The 14,559-nt window shown below is 36.9% G+C and overlaps 2 protein-coding genes across 4 annotated transcripts in view; both read left to right on the forward strand.

The window, feature by feature from the left end:
- ncalda (neurocalcin delta a) overlaps window positions 1-2,105 on the forward strand; it is a 36,170-nt gene extending 34,065 nt beyond the window's left edge. For both annotated transcript variants that reach the window (XM_058389392.1, XM_058389401.1), the window contains one exon: window positions 1-2,105. This exon is cut by the window's left edge and continues 689 nt beyond it. The gene's annotated coding sequence lies outside the window, so the exon portion shown is untranslated.
- A 2,822-nt stretch (window positions 2,106-4,927) lies between these two features.
- On the forward strand, window positions 4,928-14,529 carry grhl2a (grainyhead-like transcription factor 2a). Of its 2 annotated transcripts, XM_058389371.1 has the most exons (17): window positions 4,928-5,008; window positions 6,356-6,409; window positions 7,167-7,353; window positions 7,541-7,596; window positions 7,767-8,082; window positions 8,263-8,321; window positions 8,446-8,602; window positions 8,794-8,905; window positions 9,655-9,749; window positions 11,311-11,469; window positions 11,674-11,761; window positions 11,940-12,085; window positions 12,296-12,333; window positions 12,750-12,838; window positions 13,043-13,128; window positions 13,213-13,277; window positions 13,853-14,529. In XM_058389371.1, the coding sequence occupies exons 2-17, from the start codon at window positions 6,393-6,395 to the stop codon at window positions 13,965-13,967; spliced, it is 1,785 nt and encodes a 594-aa protein (XP_058245354.1). In that variant the 5' UTR covers window positions 4,928-5,008; window positions 6,356-6,392; the 3' UTR covers window positions 13,968-14,529. The 2 variants fall into 2 exon arrangements, with proteins under 2 accessions (XP_058245354.1, XP_058245364.1); XM_058389381.1 differs by lacking the exon at window positions 4,928-5,008 and having other exon boundaries at window positions 6,018-6,409; window positions 7,230-7,353.
- Window positions 14,530-14,559: the final 30 nt, after the last annotated feature.

The raw sequence follows: 14,559 nt of genomic DNA on the forward strand, positions 1-14,559 counted from the left end.
CTCACCAGATGCCTTTTTACACCATTCAGTACTTGCACCAAACAGATGCAGTTAAATAGATTAGTAGTGTAGGTTTTTTTTGTTTTTAGAATTGTAAAGTCATGCAGTACTACACTGCTTTTTTAAATCCTGACCTACAACATGGTGTGGAATTGGAGTTTAGTTATTTTGTCCCTATTCTAGTTTTTGGCTTGCCTGAAGTGTCCTGGATCTTAACTCTGGACATGCACACATTCTTGGCAGAGCCTTATAATTTGGTTTAGCTTTTTACTGGGGTGTTAATTCCCAGTAATGTTCCAGTATCTACCCTATTTATTATTAGCATATCAGTGTTATTAATCATGACAACCAATATTTCAACATAACTGTGCAGTATGTACACTACACTTTCCCCAAATCCCAGTAAACACGAATAACTGTTAGAAGTGCACTCATGATTCTCCCTTGTGCTATATTGCCAGAAGGAAATGAAATGAAGAATTGTGGCTTTACTATAATAGGCCTGTATAGTCTGTGTATTTTATTTTCCAAATAATGAAACAACGGGCATGCATGCAGAACTGTCAGATGACTATTTTAAGATGCAACATATTGCTTTTAGTGTTTTCAGTGGAGCATGTTAAATAAGTTTTAGCTGTATATGGAAGAGAAAATGTTTGTGTTGTATGCATGCTGGTTTGTGTGTGTATGTGTGTGGCTATAGTGTGTCCTGGTACTGTTTGCTCACACTGGCCTCAGTGGTCTGTTGCTTTGTCCAAGAGAGCTTGTGGGCAGCAAAACTCTAATATTTACAATAGAAGACCAGAAGATTTATTGATGTAAAAATTAGTATGATGTACGTCTACCTGTAGTTTGTAGATATGTAGACACTGTCAGGTTACTGACCTGCCACACACATACATGTGCAAATAGTAATGTGTTTCTATGGATAACTGCTTCATTGTTGCCATGTTGCTTTTTACTGATGTAAATGCCTGTAATGCTGAAACCTAATCTAGAAATAGCCTCTTACTACTGGAAGAGTATAGAACAAATGGTCAGGGTCCAGTTTCCCAAAAGTGTTATAGTGTCAAATCAATTTATTCATGATAGAAAAGATGTTTCTTACTGAACTTGGTACATTAAGATTAATGTGATGTATTAGCCAGGTGGTTAGACAGCTGGTCTGGAATTTTAGTGGCATAACCTGCCTGTATCTGAAGTCTTCTTAAAGGTTTAACAATGTGGGATCTCAGTGACTACATTTCTTCACCATTAATCAAACAAATCAGCTGATGTATATAAAAAAAGAGATTTTTAAAATCATATTCACTTGTATAGTTCCTGTCCTGCATTCAGTGTGCATGATAAACACATTGGAGCTCCAGATGCATTCTGTTGCTGCTGTTTATTGTAAGTTTTGAATGTTATCAGATGCCACTGCAAATTGTTAAATGCCTTACTGCAGTAATTCTCAGTTACAGTTATGGGAACTCCACACACTTTACATTTGAGTGTTTTCCAGCTTTAACACACCTGAACCAGCTTATAAAGGACTTTGGATTGGTTCAAGTGTATTAGAGCTGGTGCTTCACAAATATGTACAGAACTTGTGGTTCCCAGAGCTGCAGCTGAGGTCCACTGCCTTGACTTCAGTACTGCTAGATATTTTATTTCATAAATGTGCTTTTTTTTTTTCTCTCTCCTTTCTTAAACTGCTGTTTTGTAAAGTTGGAAAATGTTCAAACATCACAACTACTGCAGAAATTTTCTCCATGGTGTATGCATATGTTTCATTTTGTATTTCTTCTTTTTAAGAATCACATATTTCTATATCACAATTTATATCATGTTGTTAGGTGCCAAATATACAGAACCAGTATTGTATAAATTTATACTGTACAATTATTTGTCGAACAGAACATTTGTATTTGTTGCAGTATGTTTTTTTGTTTTGTTTTGTTTTTTGTTGTTGGGTAGATTTTGTATGGTAACCTGTATTTTGTGGCAATGTCAACTTGAGGCATAGACATCTGTTTTAGTTCTACTATAAAGCGAAAATTAAATTTAGGAAATGAACACTTGATTTCTTTCTTTGTCTGATAAATTCCTACACGATGCCAAAATATCACTGGCTGCATTAATTTATTTTAAAGTGTTGCAAAGAAATTGACAAATTGTTAGTTATTTAAGAAATGTACAAATCGGTGGATCATGGGGGGAAAAGCAACAGTTAAATGAATGGCTAATTTGAATAGGGAAATTAAACATAAATAAATTAATAAAGGCAAATGTTATTCTATGCAATTCTACCTAGAAAAAAAACGTTTAGACAATTGCAGTTTGATTTTTTTTTTTTATGTAATATGCAAATAATTAAAACTGCTCTCGGGCAATTTGCATATTGTTAAAATAACAGTTATTGGACAAGGCTGGTTAAAGTGACAGGTCTTAATCTCTAAATGATCACACTGGTGGTCACAGAGTAAGATACTGTGGTGAAAAGTAAACTTTAGATTAAGCTGATGAAGATTCTTACTAGAGCTGGCGTGTATAAAGCCTACAGGTACAAACAGATGCCTCAAAATCCATTGCACAATACCTGAGCCTGTAGTGTTTTATGCTTTCCTTTTGTTTCTGTGGTTTGTTCCTCATTAGAACTTATGTATGTTGTAAATAATACAAGAGAAGTTTAGAATTTTAAGTTTTGGGAATGCTACCTGGACCTCCACTATTTTTTGGATAAATACAGCTTTGTCAATTCACAGTACATATACACAGCAACAAAATGCAGTTTAGTGTCTACCAGAAGTGCACATAGTAACATTTTGCAAACTTACAAAAATGCAGGTTGAATATATGTCTGTGTGGAGTTTGAGATTTCTCCCACATCCCAAAAACATGCCAGTAGTTGGATTGGCTAAGATACACCGATCAGGCATAACATTATGAGGTGAAGTGAATAACACTGATTATCTCCTCATCATGGCACCTGTTAGTGGGTGGGATATATTAGGCAGCAAGTGAACATTTTGTCCTCAAAGTTGATGTGTTAGAAGCAGGAAAAATGGGCAAGTGTAAGGATTTGAGCGAGTTTCACAAGGGCCAAATTGTGATGGCTAGACGACTGGATCAGAGCATCTCCAAAACTGCAGCTCTTGTGGGATGTTCCCGGTCTGCAGTGGTCAGTATCTATCAAAAGTGGTCCAAGGAAGGAACAGTGGTGAACGGGGACAGGGTCATGGGCGGCCAAAGTTCATTGATGCACGTGGGGAGCGAAGGCTGGCCCGTGTGATCCGATCCAAGACGAGTTACTGTTGCTCAAATTGATGAAGTTAATGCTGATTCTGATAGAAAGGTGTCAGAATACACAGTGCATGATGGGTCAGGGCTGTTTTGGCAGCAAAAGGGGGACCAACACAATATTAGGCCATAGGTCATAATGTTATGCCTGGTTGGTGTTGACTGCCACTAGTGAACATCTACATGTGGTGCCAGTGTGTATCCCTGCCTCATACTCAGTGTTCACTAGATCTTCTTTAGCAGTACTTTATTTTGCACCTGCTTTAGTGGTGCTTTCTGCTGTGTTCTCTGGGTTATAGTTCTATGATATAAAATAGTTCAATTTTCACAACTGTACTCTGTCTAGTCAAGCCACTGCTTCTCTGAGCATTTTATTTTTTAATTTCCTCTTTATAGTTTGTTTTAAGATAAAAAAAAAAAGAAGAAGAAAAAAGCAGGGCTACTATTTATTGATTCTCTTTTGATTGGGATCATACTTATTGAGAATCTGTAACTTTAGCCATGACGCCTATACATAATTATTACTTTTTATTTGCAGGTTAATTGCTAGTTATAATAATTTTTTCAAATATTATTTAGTGGCACATGAGCTCCAAAATAAACAAGTCCAACGCCTTATCATTAAAATGAGGTCTTACACATATTACACACACACACAAAAATAAAAACAGTATTATCTCTTTCCTCTTAACACTCTCCAGCATGTCTGTATCTTCCCATGAGTTGAGCAATTGTGCTATATGTGCCAATCTGTTTGTTTTCAGAGTGTATCCTATGAGCTTAAGGCCTGAGCAGCTCACACCGTTTCAGGAAAAACACGTCTGTGCTCATGTCTAACATGAATATAAAACAAGTTTTATTTTATGAATGTTGAATATCAGAGATGGGTGTGAAAAGATAAAGGTTTATTTGACACTTCATTTGGGACTGTGGGTTGTATTTACTGTAAGTGGGATTTTGCAATTTCACTGGTATCCTTTGTATAATGTGACAATGTTTGTGTAACATCTTGTGGCATGTAATATCCTTAAACATATGACAATTCTTTACACTTATGAGATATGCAATGACCTGCAGAAATTAGTGGAAATAAATTGCATTTTAAAATAGCATGCCAAATGTATAACAATACCAGTTTGATTACTCCTGAATTGCCAGTTCATAATCATCTAAGAGAACAAAGTGTGAGCTCATTTTAATTGTAGACATAAAAAAAATTTGTTCAGGTTCAGAGATGACAAACAAGCCGGGCAAACATGACATCATGAGATTCATCACAGCTCTGTGGGATTAGTCTGTAATGACTGTCTTTTTTTTCCCTAATACTTAATGCATTTAAATAATGTTTTTACAGACTAATGAGCAGCACAGGAGTCTTTTAATTCCTCTTAGGTGATATGGGTAAGACAAGTATGCACCATTACAACATCACTTTTATTAAGTCTTACTGCGAGTTTGTGCTTTCAGCTGATATTTGCGGCAAGTAGAAGTGCCTGTGTAACCTGTGTGTGAACACGCATGCGTGCACACACACACATACCTCTCTCATGCCCGCCCTGCACTGCAGCCGTTACCTGTCAGACAGGTAGAAGCAGAAGCAAGTTTTTCTTTGCCGACTCTGTAGTGCCACACCTCTTTTTAACTGTCCCATGAAGAATAATAAAGATTTAGGAAAGATCTGGCATTGCACTTTGGCTGATGAGGAGCTTTGACCTCAAATTACCAAGCAAGTACTTCTACTCTCAACCTTAGCCATCTTGAGATATTTTGACATTTAAATGTACTGGCTACTCTGACATCATTGTTCCCAACTAACTCTTTTGTAAAATACACTAGTAATGGAACAATACTTTTGTTTAAACCCATGTTTTTGTTACTCTCTAAGACAATATTTCTTGCATCTGTTAATACAGAGAAACATTATTTATGTAGCCATCATCTCATATCCTTTCATAACGCTTAATATATCCATGCAGTTTTCTGGATCAGTTTCAACATTAACTTTTAAATCTGCTAAAAGCAAAGGAAAGGCTCAGTTTATCTACAATTATAATGTACCTGTAGATCACACACCCAGTCTTACCTTTATGTGACACCAGGTCCTGTATTTAAAACAAAATACTAGTCTGGCAGTCAACAATAAATCTGCTTACACAAACAGAAAATTTCTGAACAGCAAATGTCACCTGAACCGGGTGACAAAAACACAGTGTCACCAAGTGTTTTTTTTATTCATCACAACACAATCTTAAATATTTACACAATTGCTGTTATATTGATATTCACACCCAAAAATAAATAAATAAATAAAAATAAATATTGATATTACAATAAAATGAAAATGCTATTATTTCGACATGTAAGTTAAAAATTGGAGGCATAAAAAATATTCATCATTGATAATATTTGTATAATATTTGACAATATTTTTGATTGATTAATATTAGTCCTTGACTGTGAATAGGGTTAAAATAATATAGTCTGTGTGCCAGTGTTCTATATATATATATATATAAAACTTATAAAAATTTTATTTATTTATTTATTTATTTATTTATTTATTTATTTATTTATTTATTTATTTATTAAATAACTTGGTTATTTAACTGCAGCAAGAAACCCAGTCACTTGTAGTGCCATTTTCTTGAGCAGCATTCCAAATGGCCACTTATTTAATACATATTGCACTACTAAGTGTGTAAATGTTGTTTTGCCATAGCCCCCTTTGTAGGAAGAGGGAGGGGTTTGGGATTGACCCTGTGAGCGCGCACAGGAGTCGACTCCGCTCTAATCCGACAACAAGTGAATCAGTCTGAGGTGAACACTTGCCCCGCCCTCTAATTGACCAATTCATAGTCACCTGCACTAAAGTCACCTGGTGGCGTCTCGGAGAACGCTGAATTTTTGGAAAGTGTTTTCCCGCCCACATTCTGTCATTTTGCTTTGTTTATATAGGTGGAACTAGGTTAATGTTAATGTCAGACGGATATTAGGAGTCAGGTAACGTTAAACGTTTGCTCTGTGGTTCTCGTGTTGGCTTTTAACTGACTGAAATTTACCGCTTCCTGGACAGTTTCCCAACAGAAACAGTGGATTAAGCCGTTATAACCATGGCTCAGGAGGAAAGGTGAGTTCACCTGTTCGGGCTAGAATTTATTCCTCTGTAGCAGACTGTCCTGAATAACCCCAGACTCGTCACTGGTTTACATTATAAGTGTTAATTTAACAAAAAAAAGTCTTTATAGCGTTTAATATAAAACTCTAGTATATCTTCCAGTGTGCTTAACTTTCACCGACAGAAATCAAACAGCTGTATTTTTATACTGATGTTTATTTTCACAGGTCAAAATAGTCTTGATCGCTCATGTAAACATTTAACCTAGATTTCCTGATATGCTTTTGTACACTTCCACTGGGCAGTATCCATATCCACTGGGATAGTGTATTGTGTGTGGGAATGTAAAGGGAGAGCTCTGGGAATAGCAGGATTTTGGTGAAGCTCTTTGTTGACTCCAGAAACGCCTGAGGCAAGAAGAGGTGTTGGTTTTTATTTAGCATAAGAGTCTGCTTCAGAGAGATTAACTCCTGTAGAAACATTAGGTCTCTTTATATTACCTGATCAACGCTTGAAGCTGCAGCATTATTGTGAGTCCACGATTATGCCTAAAATACACAACCACACCAGGATTTCCCCTTTGTATTGTGTCATTGATTTCTGTGCTAACTAGATTTTATAAAATATTGAGTTGTTCCTAATGCCAACTCACTCCTGTGCACATGTGCTACTGTAGAAATCTTACATCTGCCACTGAGAAATATCACATTTGGTTAGAAATTCAAAATCATCTGCTTCTCCTCAAAATACACGTTGCTCTGTGACGCAGTAAGCGACTGGTAGTAGTGGTTCCCAATGAGACGTCCTTCCTTTCCCGCCGTGTGTTTACAAGTGAGGATGAAGCCTGGAGAGCCTACCTGGAGAACCCTCTCACTGCAGCCACGAAAGCCATGATGAGCATCAATGGAGACGAGGACAGTGTGGCAGCTCTCGGACTCCTGTATGAATACTACAAGGTGAGAAGGCTTTGTTCTGTTCAAAATTCCTGTGGTCCCTGAAAGAGACATTTTTCTGTGCTTACATTTTCTCCACAAGAAAGACAAGGTGTCAAAAGTCTTATGAGACTTAATATCTGCCTGGTAGTGGTTGTGAGCTCTTTATTTAAAGTGCTATCCTGTAACCGTTCTCTCCTGTGCCTCTCAGGTTCCAAAAGAGAAAAGGCTTCTGTCTGTAGCAAAATATCCAGAGGATGAAAAAAGGTTTGTTGTGCTTTATTTGCAGTCAACTGGACACATGCGAATGAAATGTGATAATGGTAGGATTTATTTGACACAGTTATTGTTATTCTTTGACTTCTCATGGAATAAATCTCATTAACAAGGTACAGTGAAATGTTAATTTATTTGTTTGTGTTTTATTTTTTTCATAGAATATGTCATGGTGGTATGGAATCCATGAATGAGCGTGATCAGAGTACCAAACCTCCCCCAGTCAATCTCTCTGTCAACACAGACTCTCGTAGCACAGAGGTGAAGCGTGACTCATATAGCGCCTTACCAGCAGAGGGGGGAGTGGTGGCCACCGTAAAGTCAGAGGTCTATTCGAACCAGCTGCAGGAGAGGCAGTCATACCATCACATGTCTTACCACCAGTCCAGTCAGGAGGCACATAGCAGTTATGGCAAGGAAGAGCAAAGGAACATGCCAGATAGCACCTTCGAAGACTCTTACAGTGGCGAGAATGTGGTAAGATACTGTATTCACACACATGTACGTGTGTACGATGTTTAATGGTTTAAACATCTATTTGATAACTGCATTCCTACAGCTTATATTTTTTTGATAGAGACTACAAAATACTCTGGATAAGGGCATTAACAAGTAGGTTTATCATTATTAATGTGCTGACATTCTGTGCTTTAACAGAAATTCAAAGTGCCCACCACTCTAGGGGCCCAAGACTCTCTCTTTGAGCAGCCTATAATGTAAGTTTTGTCTCTAGTAGTAGTGTCTAGTGTCAATGACAGTCATGGAAAATGGAAATCAGCATTTATATCTTCCCTGCTAGTGGGGCATGACTAGTAACACTATTCACCTCTGGTGTTGTAGGAACACGCTCCAGTACAGCATAGAAGCGAGCCGCTCAGTTCGCCAGAAGCCTGGCGAGGGTCCAATGATCTATCTGAACAGAGGTCAGTTCTATGGCATCACGCTGTGTGAGGCAGGCATCAACAAAGGCTTGCGCCATCCTATCAGCAAAGTGAGGGTGAGTACTTGTACCATTCACATGGTAAACTTCTGCACTCTTTGTGAACAGTGAAGCAACTATGGTGCTGTGGATTGATTATTACTATTATTGTATGTTATGAGTGATAATCTAGACTGTAGTCTAGATAAATATCCTGTTGTGGTGTTTTCTGTGCTTTATGGAGCCTTCATTTTCTCTTTGTGTTATAGAGTGTGGTGATGGTGGTGTTTGGGGAGGACAAATGTCGTGATGAGCAGTTGAAGCACTGGAACTACTGGCACACCCGTCAGCACACCGCCAAACAGAGAGTCCTTGATATTGGTAAGAATTTGTGCACACACTTTTCTTACTACTTGGGAAATTCACGTCAATTAACATCACTTTGTCTGTGTGTGAGTCTGTATATGTTTGTGGCTTTGTTGTCTGTGTGTTACATTGCCCTAACCCCCTTATTCACTAGTCATCTGCTTTTCCTTCATATTGTATCCTGGTAAATGCAACATTAGTAGAAGGCTTAGGGCAATGTAATCCATCACCTTTTCTCACAGTAGGAAAATGGGTAGACAATAGATATATGTTCTGGCCAGGGACAGGGGTGTGGAGGGGTGACTCTTTAAGACCACTTTGGTGGTCTGATGAACAGCATGTGGGCGAAGTCATGTGTTGGAAAGCTTGAAACCTGATATGCCATAATGCACGTTTTCAATAACTGTATCCTAGTATTTTTCATATTGCCCAAAGCTACAGGTCAAATTAGTTAAAGCTGTTAGGAGAAATGCACAAAAATTTACATGGACTAGAGATCCAGGGAGTAAGGTCTGCTGAATATGATTGATGCTACTTTATAATTCAGCTTGTAATCTAACACGCTTCTAACACTTGTTTTTGTTAGCCTTTTGCTTTACACTGCATTGATCATGTCATGTTCTTTTTAGTGTGCATTGTTTGGAGGTGATTCATTCCTTTTTAATAAAACTATAATATTGTTTTGGTTTTTTTGGTGTAATATTGCAATTCGGTTTATTTATTTTATTGTTGATCTTCTCTCTGATCTGCTTATCTCTATAAAGCTGATTACAAAGAGAGCTTCAACACTATTGGCAACCTGGAGGAAATTGCCTATAATGCTGTCTCGTTCACCTGGGATATTAATGAGGAGGCTAAGGTGAGCAATGCAACATAACTTCAGTATTGTTTTAGACTTGCTGGGAATGCTTTGGGTTAACTGATGAATTTGGAAATTGAGTATAAATATATATGTATCAAGTGAGGTGGCCTTTTTTTTACCAACATATGTCCTTAAATTCTGCCTGCCGTAAACAATATCTCTGAATTATGATTCATATGTCGAGTATGGCTCGATTTAGGATGAATTTAAACATTTTTACTCTTATAGTTGGAACAGTTGTATGAAGCTGGCTAATTTGATTTGCATTTCAAAAATCGCTGCATTAACAAATGATAATCTAATGTGCTGCAGAAATTTAACACATTGTCTGTAGTAACTACTGTACTGTAAGTACTGAACAGGTTCTAAACCATCACATTATAAAACATTAAATCTATAGTTCAAGGTATTTTGGTAGTGCAAGCCTGTATCAAAAACAAAAAGATCTATATCAAGAAGTAAAATCATGAGCGTATTTTCAAAAAACATAATTAATTGTAACTAACACATTCTCGCATCAACTTAGAGGCAGTGGAGGCAGTTTAGTGTGGCAAGCTTACACTTCTACATTTAACATGTATAGCATCTGGGTAACCTGTACAAAACAGAATTCATTAAAAGATTATGGATAATAATGCCTCATAATCCCCATCACTACAGCTGCAGTATATGAATGTTTAAGGGCGATCCTATTTCGGGCTTATACTTTGCATATACTGCAATCAGCTTGAAAGGAAAATACCGTTACTTGGTGTGAGCATGTTTGTAGTTTAGTAACCGATGTCTGTTGAAAGTGATCACATGACCATGAGAAAAGAAGTGGTTCTCACAACATTACACTTCTTATTAAACAAAAGTTACAGGTACAGACATGAAGGCAAACTAGTCTATCAGTGGGAAAGTATTTTCACTCCAGGCAAAAACATTTCCCACATTTCATCTTCCAAAAGTAGTTTTTCCAGTGTATCTGGAAATATTGGCACATGGTGTTTTTGCAGTGAAGGATGTCAAGCAAACGTCTTTCAGTTTATTAGATTAAATGAATTGCAACACAAGTGAAGCTCCTCCAACATGGGGCATTTATGATTTAGTTTCCATTTCATTTCAAAAAAAGGCTCTGAATGAGCCTTTTCAATGTGTGCACTGTGACTGTTCTCTTTAATATCTGTTGTTTATTTACTGGATGCCCTTATATTTGTGTTTAGATTTGTTGTGTAACATTGTCTAGTACTTACTCTTCATTAGATCATGTGAACATAATAGTTTGGGATGGAGGAATAAAGACTCACTAATTAGTCACAAGTCATAAATTGCCAAGTGCTTACTGAGAACCTCCCAGAGCATAAACTAATAAATATATCACAATAACACTGACAAAGTGATGCTCAGACCAGTTCAGTAAGGTTGCAGCCCCAGCAGAAAGTATTGGTCATATATATGCTTGTTTCTCATGATTTTATTATTTTTATTTATGTCCTATTAAATAATGCTCTGCTGATTTAAATTTACCTGCAAAATGTTTAAAATGCACATCATCATGTTTTCCTCTTTTCTGTAGGTGTTTATCACAGTGAACTGTTTGAGCACAGATTTCTCCTCTCAGAAAGGAGTGAAAGGGCTTCCACTTATGATTCAGATTGATACGTACAGCTACAACAACAGAAGCAACAAACCAATTCACAGAGCTTACTGCCAAATCAAGGTCTTCTGTGACAAGGTTAGCTAAAGTGTTTCTTTAACAGTGAATATAATAACACCACCTTGCACTTAAATAACAAATAATATTTAATCTGTGGTTGGAAAGAACCAGTGTTTTCATGCGTCCAACTAATTATTGACACCACTCCATTCAACATGATGGCAATTATTACCAAAATGTGCGATTAAAGTAGTTTCTTCTGCACATCTCATTTCTCCACAGGGAGCTGAGCGGAAGATTCGTGATGAGGAGAGAAAGCAGATGAGGAAAAAGACAAAGGGTCATGTGGCTGGAGGGCAAGGTCACAATGGTGAGTTAAACACAGACCAGTAAATAATCTGAAATATTGTAGATTACTGTTGTGGTGTAACGATACACTAGGGTTACGATTTGAGTCATACTTCTAAGAACTAGTGAAAGGTTCATATCTAGATGAAATGCAGTGAAGGACGACACAGTATCATTTCTGGCTGTTCATTTTCTTATAGATCTGACGGGTAAAAGAGGAAGCCTTGGAGGATTAATACAGAAGAGATCAGACATCACACTCTTCAAATCCATAACAGACTTGGATTCTCAGCCAGTGCTGTTCATCCCTGATGTTCATTTCAGTAACATGCAGAGAGCTGCGCAGGTAAGAGAGTCTGTAATCATTAATCCATGTTTATGTGTTAATGCATCAGAGTGTAACCAGGCAAATGCAAAACTAAAAGAAGAAATAATACAGAACATGATATTAAAAAAAAAAAACCTGATCTCTTTTCCAATATTCCTGCCCTTAATAGTATTCCTATTCTTTTGACCTCTTTAACTTTAGCTGTCTTATCCCTATGTCTGTCTACAGATGTTCGGCTATAGTACTGATGAAATGGAGAATGATTGGTAAGTGCAGTGCAGTTACACCCTGTTTAGTGAGTAAGGTATTATAAACACCAGGTTATGCATTGTTATTAAACAAATGAGCTAAATATTTTTCTATCTGAAAATACTGGCTTGTAGTGCTGCTTGCTATTTGTTGCACTATACATGATGACTGAAGGTGTGCACTGATGTGATTTCTAACCCTGTGTTTTAAATTCTGCCTAAAATTAAATAAACGAGGAATTCATTATTTATGACAATGGATGAAATGACATATTTCACAGTTTGCTGATTTCTCAGATTTCGACTTTAACTTTTATGCAGAAATTTTGTCCGTGTGCTCAATTAAAATTCCGCTGTAAGATTGTGAAAATGTTAATGATCATTTTATTGATAATTACTGTGGAGATTTTGAGTTTATTTTACTGTTATTACAGTGTGATGATGAAGAGGGTGTTCAGACATTCAGAAGATGATCCATGCCTTCCACCAGCCAAACAGAGCAAAAGTGATGCACCAAGGAGAGGTGTGTACATGTGTGTGTGGGAGAGAGAGAGGGAAGCAATGAGAGAACTGGATGTGGCTGATGATTAATGTCTATTCTAATTGATTTCTAACTCGATAATGAATCACTCAGTGTGCTCGAGCATGTGAATTTTTTTGTTGCTGTAATTGCAGCTCCTTCTATGAAAGGATTCACAACATGTAATCACTGACTATTTCTTACCAGTTCTGCTGTATGTCAGGAAAGAGTCTGATGAAGTTTTTGATGCATTAATGCTCAAGTCTCCTACAGTGAAGAGTTTGATTGAGGCTGTAAGTATAAACCTGCACTTTTTACAGCGTATGCACATTCTCATGTAAAATAAAGCAGAATTACAGGTTCATTCTCTGTTTCAGATTTCAGGCAAGTACTCCATTCCTGTTGAGAAGATCAGTAAAATCTTCAAGAAGAATAAGAAAGGGTAAGTAAAAGCTGAACAATAGAAATGTGGAGCAATTATTTATCATTCTGATAATCATTACTTGTTAATAGACTTTTCTTTGTTGGGTGGGGAAATCACCCAAATCATAGTGTGAGAAAATAAAAGAACATTTTATACATATAATTAATGTACACACACATATACACACAAAGAGGGAAGACTAAGGAGAGAAACTACACGATTTGAGACTAATCACAAGGAACAGGCTGTAACAGTAATAAAAGGGCGTGGTCAAAGGGAGACTGGAGTGCGACAAACACAAAACAGCAAGTGTGTGTGACAGTTCTAATCTAATAGTGACATGCATATAAATATAATTATTTTAGTTTCTTAGGAACGAAAGCAAAAATTGTTTGTCATTTAATCTAGAACTTCCTTTAGGAACATCTCTAAAATCTCATATCTCTGTCATATAATGCCTTTGCTTGCCCAGACTAACATGTTACTGAGATCCCTGTACTTAATAAACATGTATAGATGGTTAGGTGCTGATATTGTGTGGGTTTTTTTTCCCCCCTAAATTATGATGTTGTCTTCTCTTGTGTGACTCTCAGGATTCTGGTCAACATGGACGACAACATCATCGAGCACTACTCCAACGAGGATGCGTTTGTACTCAGCATTGAGCCTCAGGCAGAGTGCTTTCAGGTTACGCTCACAGAAATCTAATGGCTGAACTTGTAGGTGGACTTCTAATGGCTTTCTCAGCAACCAGTTACAGAAAACAACAAAGATGGATAAAGCAGGATAAAAACAGAATTCCTAAGCAGAGAATAATGTAGATTGTCTACAATAGGGTGGCAGACTGTGATAAACACCTATGTACTTTCTTCTCTTTTGCTCTGTTTAAGCTCACATGAAAGCATAGAATTATCCCTGCAGTTTATACCTAGTATTGTGTGTTCTGGACATAACTAGCCTAACAGGTTCTTTTAAATAGCTTTCAGTATTCTGCTTTTTAATCCAGCCTCATGAATTGACACAGATGGGGCGGGGGGGCATCACACATTTTTTTTGCATACATTCTTTAAGATTAGCCTACTAGGAAGTGTAGGAACTGATATTATACATTTTAACTGGAATAAACTGTTTTCCATTGTCACTTCTTTACTATATATCAGGATATTTGTGTAGCTTTTAGATGTCTTTGCAACATGTAAATATTTGTTTTCACCTTGTGTGTATATTGCTTTATATTAATTAATGTAATAAACAGTATCATTTTTTTCTGCCTTGTTAATGTGCTTTTTGTGTGCTTTAT

This window comes from Hemibagrus wyckioides, linkage group LG01 (genome assembly GCF_019097595.1).
Source record: "Hemibagrus wyckioides isolate EC202008001 linkage group LG01, SWU_Hwy_1.0, whole genome shotgun sequence".
Taxonomy (NCBI): domain Eukaryota; kingdom Metazoa; phylum Chordata; class Actinopteri; order Siluriformes; family Bagridae; genus Hemibagrus; species Hemibagrus wyckioides.